This window comes from Theropithecus gelada, chromosome 16, assembly GCF_003255815.1.
Source record: "Theropithecus gelada isolate Dixy chromosome 16, Tgel_1.0, whole genome shotgun sequence".
Taxonomy (NCBI): domain Eukaryota; kingdom Metazoa; phylum Chordata; class Mammalia; order Primates; family Cercopithecidae; genus Theropithecus; species Theropithecus gelada.
In genome coordinates, this window is record NC_037684.1 from 75,820,562 (window position 1) to 75,835,588 (window position 15,027).

A 15,027-nucleotide genomic window follows, 5' to 3' on the forward strand; every position below is an offset into this window, starting at 1 on the left:
TTTTTTTTTGAGATGGCTTCATTTTGTTTCCCAGGCTTGAGTGCAGTGGCACAATCTTGGCTCACTGCAGCCTCAATTCCCTGGGTTTAAGTAATCCGCCCATCTCAGCCTCCCAAGTAGCTGGGACTACAGGCATGTGCCACCATGCCTGACTAATTTTTGTATTTTTTTTTTTTTTGAAGAAATTGGGTTTCTCCATGTTGCCCAGGCTGGGCCTGAACTCCTAGGCTCAGTCTGCCCTCCTGGGCCTCCCAAATTGTTGGATTACATGAGTCACTGCACTCAGCCCTGTACTCCTTATTATTTTCTATTTTATTTTATTTTGAGACAGACTCTCACTCTGTTGCCCAGGCTGGAGTGCAGTGGTGTGATCTCAGCTCACTGCAACCCCTGCCTCCAGGGTTCAAGCAATTCCCCTGTCTCAGCCTCCTGAGTAGCTGGTATTACAGGTGCCTATATTTACATATTTTCATTATCAGAATTTTTGTAAACCTTATAACACTCATGAAATATTTTGGGTATACGAAGAGGTATAACGTAGGGCTACTTTCTCTGCTTATCTGTGATGAGATCACAAGCTTTTGCCAGTATGTACATCAGCCAACTGCTGCAGCAAGAAATCTTGCTGAACAGTGTTTGCTGAACTACAGTGTGCTTAGTGACATCATTGACTAACATTCTGACTCAGCCTCTTCCCTCACTAAGGGTTTTGGTCCATGATGATTATTACACTGAACAGCACTGACATAAAGGAGGCCAGAGCACACACCCATGGACTTACCACCCAGCTTAGGAAATGAAATAGCACCAGCGTCCTGACATTCCCTCTTTATCACCTCTCAGTTGCATTTCCCCACTCTCAGCCCCACCCCAACCAGGCATCCACTCCTGATTTGGATAAGCATCATTTAAATGACTGTATGATAACCCGCCACAGTGATGTATTGTAATCTACCTACCTATTCAGTTATATAAGTATATAGTTCTGATCTGGTTTTAGTTCACTGAAAACCTGTGTCCTCAGCTCAGGACAGGCAAAGTTTCATATGACCCCCTGTATGATTTCAGAATTAGGAGTAATAAAACTAGTTTCCCTTGTGATAACAGAATACCATATTTTGATTGATTGATTTATTGAGACAAGGTCTTGCTGTGTTGCCCAGGCTGGAGTGCAGTGGCATAATCATGGCTCACTGCAGCCTTGACTGCCTAGGCTTAAATGATCTTCTCACCTCAGCCTCCCAAGTAGCTGGGACTACAGATGTGTGCCACCACACCCAGCTGATTTTTAAATTGTTTATAGAGACAGGGTCTTATTATGTTGGCCAGGCATAACTTGAGACTTCTGGCCTCAAGTGACCTTCCCACCTTGGCCCCCCAAAGTGCTGGGATTACAGCTGGATCCAGCCACTGCACCCAGCTGAGTATTTCATTTTGATAGTTCAATTTACAAGTGTTCTAAAGGGTTTTTTGCTTCAACCTACCACTCAAAACATGTACACACCAAATAAAATCATACCTCTATGACTTGTGTCTGCTAAGAGCATCTTAGTAACCCCACAGGGCTTGCACAGAATAAGTAAGCTATAGACTTTTTCCCCAAGAAATTCCCTCTTCAGTGTGAGTGAGAAGAAACACATGAGTGGTTATGACACCAGACAGGACATACAAGCTAGCAATGCATTGAGGGGTCAAAGTGGTTGTGAGTTTTGAACCCTGCTTAACCAGCCCAGACACCCTGACAGGCTCTGGAGCAGTGGTTCTCCTCTGAGGGTGATTTTGTCTGCCAGGAGACATTAGGCAACATCTGGAAGCAGTTTTGGTTTTCATAGATGGGGGTGCTACTGGCATCGAATGGATACAGGCCAGGGATGCTGCTAAACATCCTACAGTAAGTAGCCAGGACAGCCCACACACCAAAGCATTATATGCTCCCAAATGTCAGAACTGCCAGGCTTTAGAAACCCTTCTCCTGGAATGAAAGGTCTGTGAGGGCAGGGTTTTTTTTTTCTTTTTTTTAAAGTAAACATTGGAAAAGTACACTTAACTGTACAACTAAACACATTTTCACAAAGATTCCAACACCTAGAAGGAACAGAATATGACCAGCACCTGGAAAATAATCCCTCATGCCTGCTTCCAGCTCTGTGCCTCTCTAGAAAGGTCGTTCCCATCCTGACTTCTGACATCCTATTTTAGTTGTGTTTGTTTCTGAGCTTAATGTAGAAGGAAACATACAGCACATACTTTCTGGGGATCTGGTTTTTTTGGCTCAGCATTGTGAGAGTCATGTGTGATGCTGTATGTAGCCGTAGTTCATTCATTTTCAAGGCTACAATGTTCCAGTGTTTGATACACCTTTCCATTTTAATTAGTTGGACAGGGTGGGCGTGGTGCCTGTAATCCCAGCACTTTGGGAGGCTGAGGCAGGCGGATCACCTGAGGTCAGGAGTTCAAGATCAGCCTGGCCAACATGGTGAAACCCTGTCTCTACTGAAAATACAAAAAAAAATTAGCTGGGCGTGCTGGTGGGTGCCTGTAACCCCAGCTACTTGGGAGGCTGAGGCTGGAGAATTGCTCGAACCCAGGAGGCGGAGGTTGCAGTGACTGGAGATCATGCCATTGCACTCCAGCCTGGGTGACAAGAGCAAAACTCTGTCTCAAAAAAAAAAAAATAGGCCGGGTGAGATGGTTCACACCTATAATTCCAGCACTTTGGGATGCTGAGGCGGGCAGATCACGAGGTCAGGAGATCAAGACCATCCTGGCTAACACAGTGAAACCTCATCTCTACTAAAAGTACAATTAGCTGGGCGTGGTGGCAGGTGCCTATAGTCCCAGCTACTGGGAGGCTGAGGCAGGAGAATGGCGTGAACCTTGGAGGCGGAGCTTGCATTGAGCCAAGATCGTGCCACTGCACTCCAGCCTGGGCGACAGAGCGAGACTCGTTCCCAAAAAATAAATAAATAAATAGTTGGACATTGGGGTTGTTTCCAATTCTGGTTTCTTTATTATGAATAGTGCTGCTGTGGTGAAGGTAACTCCAAATTTTGCTTAGGTACATTCCATCTGCTTAAAGCAGCAGCTCTCTGTGATCATATAGAGAACTATGCATTTTATATAATATGTATTGGGCTGGTTGCTGTTTCACTAACTGGCATCTATCCCTTCCAAAGCTAGAGAGGAGTAGGCCAGCAGTTTCACTGCTAACAAATGGACAAGTGATTATCACCGTGTGGAACATCTTGTTAGAAATTAAATACCTGTTTGGCACTTTTATTGGTATCTCACTTTTTGACTTCATGGGCAAGATTTGGCTTTGAGGATCAGTCAAATAAATCCCCAGTAACTGATGCAAATAAATGATATATAGACCTTGAATCTATCTTGGAATCCCCAGTGGTAGTGAAGTTATCTTGAAGAATCAGAGGATAGTTTCCACTGGGATAAAATGAAAACCTGTTAGGCTTTACTTTTTAAAGTACAGTGGCCCAGCCTGGCCAACATGGCAAAACTTCATCTCTACTAAAAATACAAAAAATTAGCTGGGCATGGTGGCATGCACCTGTAGTCCCAGCTACTTAGGAGGCTGAGGCAGGAGAATCCCCTGAACCCAGCAGGTGGAGGTTGCAGTGAGCAGAGATCGAGCCACTGTACTCCAGCCTGGGCGACACAGCGAGACCCCATCTCAAAAACAAAAGGCAATGTAAATTATATCTCAATGCAGTTGATGTTGAAAAATGCAAGGGCACCTCAAACACATCATGCTAAGGGAAGCCAGACCACAAAAGATTACATAGTGTATGATTCCATTCATATATCCAGAAAAGGCAAATCTGTAAGAGACAAGAACAGATTGGTGGTTTCCAGGGACTGGGAGGAAGAGGAGGGAATGGGGAGGAACTGCTAATGGGCCTAGGACCTCTTTCTGGGGTGATGAAAATGCTCCAGAACTAGAGATGGTGGTTGCACAACATTGTAGAATGCATTCAGTGCCAATTAATTGCTCACTTTAAAATGGTAGGCCAGGCGCGGTGGCCCATGCCTGTAATCCCAGCATTTTGGGAGGCCAGGGTGGGTGGATCACTTGAGGTTAAGAGTTCAAAACCAGCCTGGCCAACATGGTGAAATCCCGTGTCTATTAAAAATAGAGGCCAAGGCGGGTGGATCACTTGAGGTTAAGAGTTCAAAACCAGCCTGGCCAACATGGTGAAATCCCGTGTCTATTAAAAATAGAGGCCAAGGCGGGTGGATCACTTGAGGTTAAGAGTTCAAAACCAGCCTGGCCAATATGGTGAATCCCATGTCTATTAAAAATACAGGCCGGGCGCGGTGGCTCAAGCCTGTAATCCCAGCACTTTGGGAGGCCGAGATGGGCGGATCACGAGGTCAGGAGATCGAGACCATTCTGGCTAACACGGTGAAACCCCATCTCTACTAAGAAATACAAAAAATAGCCGGGCGAGGTGGCGGGCGCCTGTAGTCCCAGCTACTCGGGAGGCTGAGGCCGGAGAATGGCGTGAACCCGGGAGGCGGAGCTTGCAGTGAGCTGAGATCCGGCCACTGCACTCCAGCCTGGGCTACAGAGCGAGACTCCGTCTCAAAAAAAAAAAAAAAAAAAAAAAAAAAAAAAAAAAAAAAAAAAATACAAAGAAATGGCCAGGCGCGGTGGCTCATGCCTGTAATCCCAGCACTTTGGGAGGCCGAGGTGGGTGGATCACCTGAGGTTGGGAGTTCAAGACCAGCCTGATCAACATGGAGAAACCCCATCTCTACTAAAAATACAAAATTAGCCAGGCGTGGTGGTGCATGCCTGTAACCCCAGCTACTCGGGAGGCTGAGGTAGGAGAATCGCTTGAACCCAGGAGGCGGAGGTTGCAGTGAGTGAAGATTACGCCATTGCACTCCAGCCTGGGCAACAAGAGTGAAACTCCATCTCAAAAAAAACCAGAAAACAAAAAAATTAGCCTGGCATGGTGACAGGCACCTATAATTCCAGTTACTTGGGAGGCTGAGGCAGGAGAATTGCTTGAACCCGGGAGGCAGAGGTTGCAGTGAGCTGAGAACGCACCACTGCACTCTAGCCTGGGGGACAGAGCGAGCCTCCATCTCAAATAAATAAATTAAATTAAATGGTTAATTATGTTGTGTGAACCTCACCTCAAAAACAAAAATGCAGGGGCAGGGATTTTGTGTGTGTGTATCAGTTTTACACCTCTTAGCATCAATAATGGTGCCTAGCAAATAGTAGGTATTTAATAAATACTTGGATAAACATGGCACTTAAAAATATACAAGTTTATTTATATCCATGTTGCCTTCTATGCTTCTCTCTGATTATACTGGATGACTATTCATATAGCATTCAGATCTAAACTGCTTTCCTGTTTTGTTTTGGTTTTTTTTTGTAGATAGAAGATGGTGAGATTTTTGCAAGTATTAACCAGAAGGATGGTATGGTCAGTTTCCATGATAACCCTGAAAAATATAATAACCCGGCCATGCTTCATAATATTGATCAGGAGGTAAACATGAATGCCAGGTTTTTATTTTTTTAATTGATGGTCGAGATGTATTTGAAATACTGCTTCTATGTTCCAGGATAATTTTAGTTTTAAGTACAGGTAGTTCCCAGTCTATGAACATCTTAGTTACTAGAAAGTTAATTTCAAAATGGGCTGCTTAAGGACAATCACTTGAACCCTGGAGATGGGGGTTACAGTGAGCCAAGATTGTGCCACCGCACTCCAGCTTGGGTGACAGAGCAAGACTCTGTCTCAAGAAAAGCAACAACAACAAAATAAACCCAGAATGGGCTGCTTAAAACTCTTCCAGGCTGGGTGTGGGGGCTCACGCCTATAATACCAACACTTTGGGAGGCTCAAATCCACTGACTTTGGGTGGATCACCTACGTCAGGAGTTCAAGACCAGCCTGGCCCACATGGCAAAACCCTGTCTCTACTAAAAAAGAATAAAAAATAAAAAATTAGCTGGGTGTTGTGGTTTGTGCCTATAATCCCAGCTACTCTGGAGGCTGAGGCAGGAAAATCTCTTGGAACCTGGGAGGCAGATGTTGCAGTAAGCTGAGATCGTGCCCCTGCACTCCAGCCTGGGCAACAGAGGGAGACTGTCTCAAAAATCAAAACTCTCCCAGATTGTATGGCTATAAATAAATGGTGGGTTAGATATCCCAGCTAGCTCATCAAAACCTCCCTTAACTCTGAAAACACTTAAAGGCCCTAGTATAACTTTATTCACAGCTGCCACTTACAACATAGAGCCTTGTGTTTTTGCTGAAATGTCTGTGGAGTTCCAGGTTGGGAGATCAGGAAACATCTCTGGAGCTATGTGAGAAGCAGAGTCGGGGTGGCTGGAGGAGAAGAGCAAAGCCCTCCCTGACGGTCCCCTTCAGGCAACACTGGGCTGCAGCCTGTCTCCTGAGGGCATGCTGTCCTGATTCTGGGGGCTGAAGGGGGCGTTTTGTGGGTGGTCTCTGTTTTTTACCTCTGAGCAGTGAAGTGAACTGAATATTAAATCTCAGAAAACTTTTTTTATAACAATTTGATGGCAAAATGTCACCTGAAATGGTGTCTAGTCTTCATTGATCTCAGTGTGAATATACTCCAGTTTCCCTGCAAAAGATACTATGTGTTTGATTATGAGGTTTGCCTAGATCCTGCTGGGTGGGATGTTGGGTATTATATGATACATGTATTAGCTTTCTGAGTCCAAAATACGCTGGCTCCAAAACCCATGTGGCCCCAGGGGTTTCATGTCAAGAGATTGTGAACCTACAGTGCCTTTGTGAACAGTCGAAGTTAGAAAGGATGCAGCTGACCTAAACCTGCCGCTGACCACCTTCTAATGTGCCTGTCATGCAGATGCTGAAATGCATAGAGCTGGATGAGCGGCTGAAAGCCATGGACCAGGAGATCACAGTGAACCCTCAGTTTGTACAAAAGGTGATGAGGGTTCCCCTTATTATAAGAAGTAGGCTGGGTGGAGAAGGAGGGGCGTTGTCACATCAGGCACAGGAATTAAGTTTCAGGTTGCTAAATATTTCTTGAAACCCTTACCAGTACAGTCATGGAGAAATACTAGTTGAGAGCATTTTCAAACAATGGCCTGGAAGTACACTTAGGGATGCTTAGGGTGGTTCCTGGAATTGCCTGCCCTTGTTCACAGGGTGGCTTTGTTCTGGGAGGGACAGGGTAACTGGTGTGCTTATTGGGCTGCTGGGGAACCCTTGATAAAAGCAAACATAAATACATAACTTCACTTTCCCTTTACAGAGTATGGGCTCACAAGAAGATGATTCAGGAAACAAACCATCCAGTTATTCTTGAAACTAACATCCATCCTGAGCTAAACAAGAGAAACTACCATCTTGGCCAGTGGCAAGTGTTCGGAGGGCAGCAGAGAGGACCAAGCCTGTGTCACCTGGAGACTAAGAAATTAAGTTTTGTTTTGACATCTTCAGTCCTATGTGCTTTCAGAAAACCATTCTCTCTGCAAAGAAAGGAAACAGATTTGCAAACTTTAAAGTCTGTCTTGGATTTATTTATCCTCAGATTATTGTTATTGCATTAAATCTACCTTTTTGTTTTAAGTTGCTTGAACATTAATGTGTCTTCTGCATCACTTTTTTCTCCTCTGAAAAGTTTTTAATAAGCACATTCATTGTGAACAGAAATAGTTGGATTTTAGGAATTTTTGGAAGATTTGAATCTGAAAGTTGTTTTATTCATTGACAAATTTTATATCTTAAAAAAATATAAAAGTTGTCATCAGTGTCTTCAGAAAATAAAAAGAAAAAAAGTCCAGACAGACAGACATAGTGGCTCCCACCTGTAATATCCTAGCACTTTGGGAAGCCGAGGCAGGATTGCTTGAGGCCAGGAATTCAGACCACCTTGGTGAACATAGTGAGACCCTGTCTCTATTTACGGAAAAAAAAAAGAAAACAAAGGATAGCGTCCCTGAGGCATAAGTTAATTTTTAAAATTAAAATTAACATGCATATTAGTAAGAGTATGAGTTGTGGATTATGAGATGCCATTGGTGCTTCACTTTTTTTTTTTTTTTTTGGAGACAGGGTCTCTGTCACTGAGGCTGCAGTGCAATGGTGCCATCATGGCTTACCTCAACTTCCCAGGCTCAGGTGATTCTGCCACTTCAGCTTCCAAAGTAGCTGGACTACAGGCAAGCACCACCACAGCCAGCTAATTTTTTTTTTTTGTAGAGATGGGGTTTTGCCGTGTTGCCCAGGTGGTGTCAAAGGTGCTTTCCAACCTTTAGTGTGCACTACAATTTTGTAGTCTTGAAAATGGCTTTTTTCCCCCTCTTGACTTAGAGTTTTTAAGAGACAAATGGCAGGCTTTCCTACTTTTTCTTCTCAAAGCATTTCAGGTAAACTGATCGTTTCATTTTGATTATATTCAGGGCCTCTCCTATAACAGGAATTTGGACTAGGATTTACTGATTTAGCCCTGGAATCGTGTGGAGCAGAATAAAGTGTGGTCAGGTTAAAACACATCAAATTTGGTCCTTAAAAAACATTTCTCTCAGCTGGGCGTGGTGGCTCACACCTGTAATCCCAGCACTTTGGGAGGCCGAGGCAGGTGGAACACGAGGTCAGGAGATCAAGACCATCCTGGCTAACACGGTGAAACCCTGTCTCTACTAAAAAATACAAAAAATTAGCTGGGTGTGGTGGCGGGCGCCTCTAGTCCAGCTACTCTACTCTGGAGGCTGAGGCAGGAGAATGGCGCAAACCCAGGAGGCAGAGCTTGCAGTGAGCCGAGATTGTGCGACTGCCCTCCAGCCTGGGCGACACAGCAAGACTCCGTCTCAAAAAAAAAAAAATTACTACAAACATTCAATTCTTAAATGTTTCAAGTTGTCTGGTAAGGCACATTTTCATTATTTAAAAAAGAAACCTCAGCTGGGTGTGGTGGAATGCCTGTAATCCCGGCACTTTGGGAGGCCGAGGCAGGTGATCACCTGAGGTCAGTAGTTTGAGACCAGCCTGGGCAACGTGGTGAAACCCCGTCTCTACTAAAAATACAAAAAAATTAGCCAGGCATGGTGGTGGGTGCCTGTAATTTCAGCTACTCAGGAGGCTGAGACAGGAGAATCGCTTGAACCCGGGAAGTGGAGGTTGCAGTGAGCCAAGATTGTGTCATTGCACTCCAGCCTGGGTGACAAGAACAAGACTCTGTATTTAAAAAAAAAAAAGAAACCTCATGAGTCACATAAAACGTTACCCTAGAAGAGTCCACACTTAGGCTTTGGAGGTCATATGGCCTATTGCAACTCCTGTGTTGCTACAGGGAAATGTAAAGCTGTACATGAGCGACTGTGGCTATGTTACTAGTAAAACTATAAAAAGTAGGCAGTGGCCGAGTACGGTGGCTCACGCCTGTAATCCCAGCACTTTGGGAGGCCAAGGTGGGCGGATCATCTGAGGTTAAGAGTTCGAGACCAGCCTGACCTACTAAAAATACAAAAATTAGCTGGGCGTGGTGGCAGGCACCTGTAATCCCAGCTACTTGGGAGGCTGAGGCAGGAGAATTGCTTGAACCCGGGAGATGGAGGTTGCAGTGAGCCAAGATCACGCCATTGCACTCTAGCAAGGGCGACGAGCAAAACTCCCTCTCAAAAAAAAAACCAAAGTAGGCAGCGTGCTAGGTCTGACCTGAAGCCTGTAGTTTTCTGACCCATCAAGTAAACTGTCAAATTCTCTAGCACTTGAATTAGGACTATTTGTGGGTTGCATCACTTTTTGTTTACATATACCTGCACTTAGGAAACAAAATATTTAATGGCAAATGATCTTTTATCTGTGTAATGAATTACAGACCCTGTTTTTTAAAAAAACGAAATTAGCTTCTCATCTGAATCTGAAATCAAAATCACTTAAAATGTGTCTGCGAACTGCTAGTACTTGTCAGTCGTGACTATGTAAGTGAAAAGTAACTCTCTCGTGAGCTGCTAATGATGTGGACGCTATTATAATTTTTTTCCCAAGGTGGATTCATTAAAATACTGCATTTTTTTTTTTTTTGAAACTTTGAACTGAAAAGGGACATATTATTTAGAACCTTGTCCCAGTCCCTGCAAACCCTGAGTCAGTGTTTGAGGGGAGTGCTGGTCACAATCGTCTCAGCTTTGAATCCCCTGTTCTGGGTTCTGCTTTGTGATTCTTGGGCTAGACCTCTGCAAACCAGCAGGAAGGGGATGACAGCTTGGAGGAGAAAGTGACAGGCTCCCTGCATCTGCCTCTGTTGAGCAGTATTGTCCAGGCAAGTCTGCTTCCAGTGTGCAGTTTCCCCCATGCTCCTAGAATCAGCCTCAGCACAGCCCCTTAGAGATACAAGGGCCGGAGGCAGGCCTCCCCCATCTTCCCACTGTGCCCTCCTTCAGAATTCTAAATTCTATTCATCCCAATCTTTTCCCTTTGTTCCCCAACCCGTAAGGGATGGTATCTGCTCACTGTAGCTACTACCTCAGTGAGACTCCTGATTTTTTTTTTTTTTTTTGAGATGGGAGTCTTGCTCTGTTGCCCAGGGTGGAGTGAAGTGGTGTGATCTCGGCTCACTGCAACCTCCACCTCCTGGGTTTAAGCAATTCTCCCACCTCAGCCTCCCTAGTATCTGGGATTACAGGCACCTGCCACCACACCTAGCTAACTTTTGCATTTTACTAGAGACAGGGTTTCACCATGTTGGCCAGGCTAGGCTGAAACTCCTGACTTCAAGCAATCCACCCACCTCGGCCTCCCAAAGTGCTGGGATTACAGGCGTGAGCCACCGTGCCCAGCCAATTTTTTTGTTTCTTTTATAGCAGTACTTTCATTTTTCCTTACACAATGACATGTTGCCGGGGCCTGATGTTCTCACATAACGGTAAAAAACCAAAATGTGTTATCATCTCAAAGAATGGAGAATTGCGTACAAGAAAACCTTACATAAATTAAAAGGATGAATACATTTATAGGTGGAAATGCAAACTGCTTCCAACTCAAGACAAGTAGCAGCTCATGGTGTTCTGGCAGGAAAACATCAGCTAAGAAAGGAAACTGGGTCCTACGGCTTGGACTTTTCTAACCCAGATAGACCGGCAAGATAGAAACAATTGGTTCAGGAGCCCTTACCAGGCTCTACAGAAATCCCAGAACACTCAGCCCTGACACGTTAATACACTGCACAGATCGGAGACTGCTGGCCACACAGACTCACCAAGCCACCGACCTGTCTTCCACAAGCCAGTTCTTACCTTGGCCACGAAGTCACCAAGCCACGTGTACTAAGGGTTGAAATCAAAGATATGTATAGGGTATTAAACAAATACCAAGGAGAACAGTTAACTTGAATACAAGGTCAAAATCAGCAATAAGTTTTACAATCCAGTGCTGATACTGGACACAAACCTTAAGGACAAATTTCTTTTCGAAGGCTTATTCCAGTTTCGTGAGGCTAGTATGAGGTGTGTGCATTTGCCAGGGACACGTTTTTGTTTTCGTTTTTCTTTTGAGATGGAGTTTCGCTCTGTTGCCCAGGCTGGAGTGCAGTGGCACGATCTTGGCTCACTGCAAGCTCCACCTCTTGGGTTCACACCATTCTTCTGCCTTAGTCTCCCAAGTAGCTGGGACTACAGGCGCCCACCACCACGCCCGACTAATTTTTTTGTATTTTTAGTAGAGAGGGCGTTTCACCATGGATGGTCTTGATCTCCTGACCTTGTGATCCGCCCACCTCAGCCTCCCAAAGTGCAGGGATTACAGGCCTGAGCCACTGCGCCCGGCCTCAGGGGCAAATTTATACTTCAGAATTAACCTATGCAGCAAAAGCTACGCATCGGCTCACAGTCCGTTTAGAAGCATTTGTGGTAGACGATGGAGGGGCCCGACTTGTCTTACTCCTGCTTGCTGATACACATCTGCTGGAAGGTAGACAGTGAGGCCAGGATGGAACTGCCAATCCAACCGAGTACTTGCGCTTGGGGCGGGGCACAATGATCTTGATCTTCATGGTGCTGGGTGCCAGGGCGGTGATCTTCTGCATCCTGTCGGGATGCCCTGGTATATGGTGGTGCTGCCAGACAGCACGTGTTGGCACACTGGTCTTTGCAGATGTCCATGTCACATTTCATGATGAGTTCAAGGTGGTCTTGTGGATGCTGCAAGATTCCATGCCCAGAAAGGAAGGCTGGAACAGTGCCTCCAGACACTGGAACTGCTCGTTGCCAATGGCGATGACCTGGCCATGGGGCACCTCACAGCTCTTCTCCAGGGAGGAGGAGGATGTGGTGGTGGCCATCTCCTGCTCAAAGGGCAACACAGCTTCTCCTTGTCACGCACCATCTCTTGCTCGCCCGTGGTGATGAAGCTGTAGCCGAGCTCGGTGAGGATCTTCGTGAAGTAGTCAGGTCCTGGCCAGCCAGGTCCAGACACAGGATGCCATGGGGAAGGGTATAGCCCTTGCAGATGGGCACCATGTGGGTGACCCCATCTCCAGAGTCCAGGACGTCAGTGGTGTGCCCAGAGGTGCAGAGGGACAGCATGGCCTGGATGGCCACATACATGGCCCAGGTGTTAAAGGTCTCAAACGTGATCTGAGTCATCTTCTCTCTGTTGGCCTGGGGGTTCAGGGGGGCCTTGGTCAGCAGCACTGGGTGCTCCTCTGAGGCCACATGCAGCTCACTGCAGAAGGTGTGGTGCTAGATCTTCTCCATGTCCTCTGTATTAGTCTAGTTTTGTGCTGCTGATAAAGACACACCTGAGACAGGACAATTTACAAAAGAGGCTTAATGGACTTACAGTTCCAGGTGGTTGGGGAGGCCTCATAGTCATGGTGGGAGGCAAGTCACGTCTTACATGAATGGCAGCAGGCAAACAGAGAGCTTGTGCGGGGAAACTCGCATTTTAAAAACCATCAGATCGGCCAGGCACAGTGGCTCACGCCTGTAATCCCAGCACTTTGTTTGGGAGGCCAAGGTGGGCAGATCATGAGGTCAGGAGATCGAGACCATCCTGGCTAACATGCTAAAACCCCATCTCTACTAAAAATATGAAAAATTAGCCAGGCGTAGTGGCATGTGCCTGTAGTCCCAGCTACTCGGGAGGCTGAGGCAGAAGAATCGCTTGAATCCGGGAGGCAGAGGTTGCAGTGAGCCGAGATCGCACCACTGCACCCCAGCCTGGGCAACAGAGCAAGACTCCGTCTCAAAAAAAACAAAAATCACAAAACAAAAATGAAGGGCCGGGCGCGGTGGCTCAAGCCTGTAATCCCAGCACTTTGGGAGGCCGAGACGGGCGGATCACGAGGTCAGGAGATCGAGACCATCCTGGTTAATACGGTGAAACCCCGTCTCTACTAAAAAGTACAAAAAACTAGCCGGGCGAGGTGGCGGGCGCCTGTAGTCCCAGCTACTTGGGAGGCTGAGGCAGGAGAATGGCGTGAACCCAGGAGGCGGAGCTTGCAGTGAGCTGAGATCTGGCCACTGCACTCCAGCCTGGGCGACAGAGCGAGACTCCGTCTCAAAAAAAAAAAATAAATAAAAACAAAACAAAAATGAAGTTTTGGGTTTGTAAGTACTAAGTTTCTGGGTTCCAACCTGAATTAGTACCCACTTTGTGGAAGGTGATGTTATTTGCACCTAAGTCTGAGCAGTTGCAAAGGGGCCAGAGAAAATAACTAGGTAAATCAGGTATTTGTGAATAAGAAAATGTGATGGCTTTTTAAGTAAATTGAATTACTTAACGATAGTGAACAAAGACAAAATCCTATCTGTATCCTTTCCTGACATCAAAGGCTGAAATCAGAGAACTTTAATTGCAAAAACATTTAATAAGTCTGAATCCATAGACTGGCTCTATAGTTGACTGTTAAACTTTCTACACTTGGTATTTAATAGGCACCTAGAGTAGATTAAAACACAAAAGGCATAGCAGATGAATTCTAATTGGTGGAGAGAGGTTCATTTTTTTTTTTTTTTTTTTTTTGAGACGGAGTCTCGCTCTGCCGCCCAGGCTGGAGTGCAGTGGCCGGATCTCAGCTCACTGCAAGCTCCGCCTCCCGGGTTCACGCCATTCTCCTGCCTCAGCCTCCTGAGTAGCTGGGACTACAGGCGCCCGCCACCGCGCCCGGCTAGTTTTTTGTATTTTTTAGTAGAGACGGGGTTTCACCGTGTTAGCCAGGATGGTCTCGATCTCCTGACCTCGTGATCCGCCCGTCTCGGCCTCCCAAAGTGCTGGGATTACAGGCTTGAGCCACCGCGCCCGGCCGAGAGGTTCATTTTTAAAAGCTTACAGAAATTGCTATGGTAAGAAATATTAAATTAATACTAATTGCCTTTATTGGACCACTAATAATTCATACCTCGCAACTGACCGGATGCCTTATGTGCAGAGTGGATTGTCTAATTACCTAAAACCTGAATTTAGAAATTGTGCATGGGCTGGGTGCAGTGGCTCACGCCTGTTATCCTAGCACTTTGGGAGGGCAGATTACGAGGTCAGGAATTCGAGACCAGTCTGACCAACATGGTGAAACCTCCATCTCTACTAAAAATACAAAAATTAGCTGAGCCTGGTGGCATGTGCTTGTAGTCCCAGCTACTTGGGAGGCTGAGGAAGGAGAACTGCTTGAACCCAGGAGGCAGAGGTTGCAGTGACTTGAGATCATGCCACTGCACTCCAGCCTGGCAACAGAGCAAGACTCCGTCTCAAAAACATATATATATATAAAAGAAATTGTGGCCGGGCGCGGTGGCTCACGCCTGTAATCCCAGCACTTTGGGAGCCCGAGGCGGGCGAATCACGAGGTCAGGAGATCCAGACCATCCTGGCTAACATAGTGAAACCCCGTCTCTACTAAAAATACAAAAAGAAATTAGCTGGGCACAGTGGCGGGCGCCTGTAGTCCCAGCTACTCGGGAGGCGGAGGCAGGAGAATGGCTTGAACCCGGGAGGTGGAGCTTGCAGTGAGTGGAGATGGCGCCACTGTACTCCAGCATGGGTGACA

General features: G+C 46.1%; 1 protein-coding gene and 1 pseudogene across 8 annotated transcripts in view; one reads left to right on the forward strand and one right to left on the reverse strand.

Moving 5' to 3' along the window:
* Window positions 1-7,626, forward strand: part of COPS3 (COP9 signalosome subunit 3) — a 38,338-nt gene extending 30,712 nt beyond the window's left edge. For 7 of the 8 annotated variants that reach the window (XM_025361962.1, XM_025361960.1, XM_025361959.1 and 4 more), the window contains 3 exons: window positions 5,412-5,525; window positions 6,883-6,963; window positions 7,294-7,626. In XM_025361962.1, coding sequence (XP_025217747.1) covers window positions 5,412-5,525; window positions 6,883-6,963; window positions 7,294-7,347 — 249 coding nt within the window. In that variant the 3' untranslated portion in view covers window positions 7,348-7,626. Of the gene's footprint in view, window positions 1-5,411; window positions 5,526-6,882 lie in introns of all 8 variants that reach the window. The other variant, XM_025361954.1, reaches the window with a different exon arrangement.
* A 4,249-nt stretch (window positions 7,627-11,875) lies between these two features.
* LOC112609663 lies at window positions 11,876-12,745 on the reverse strand (annotated as a pseudogene).
* Between the last annotated feature and the right edge of the window lie 2,282 nt (window positions 12,746-15,027).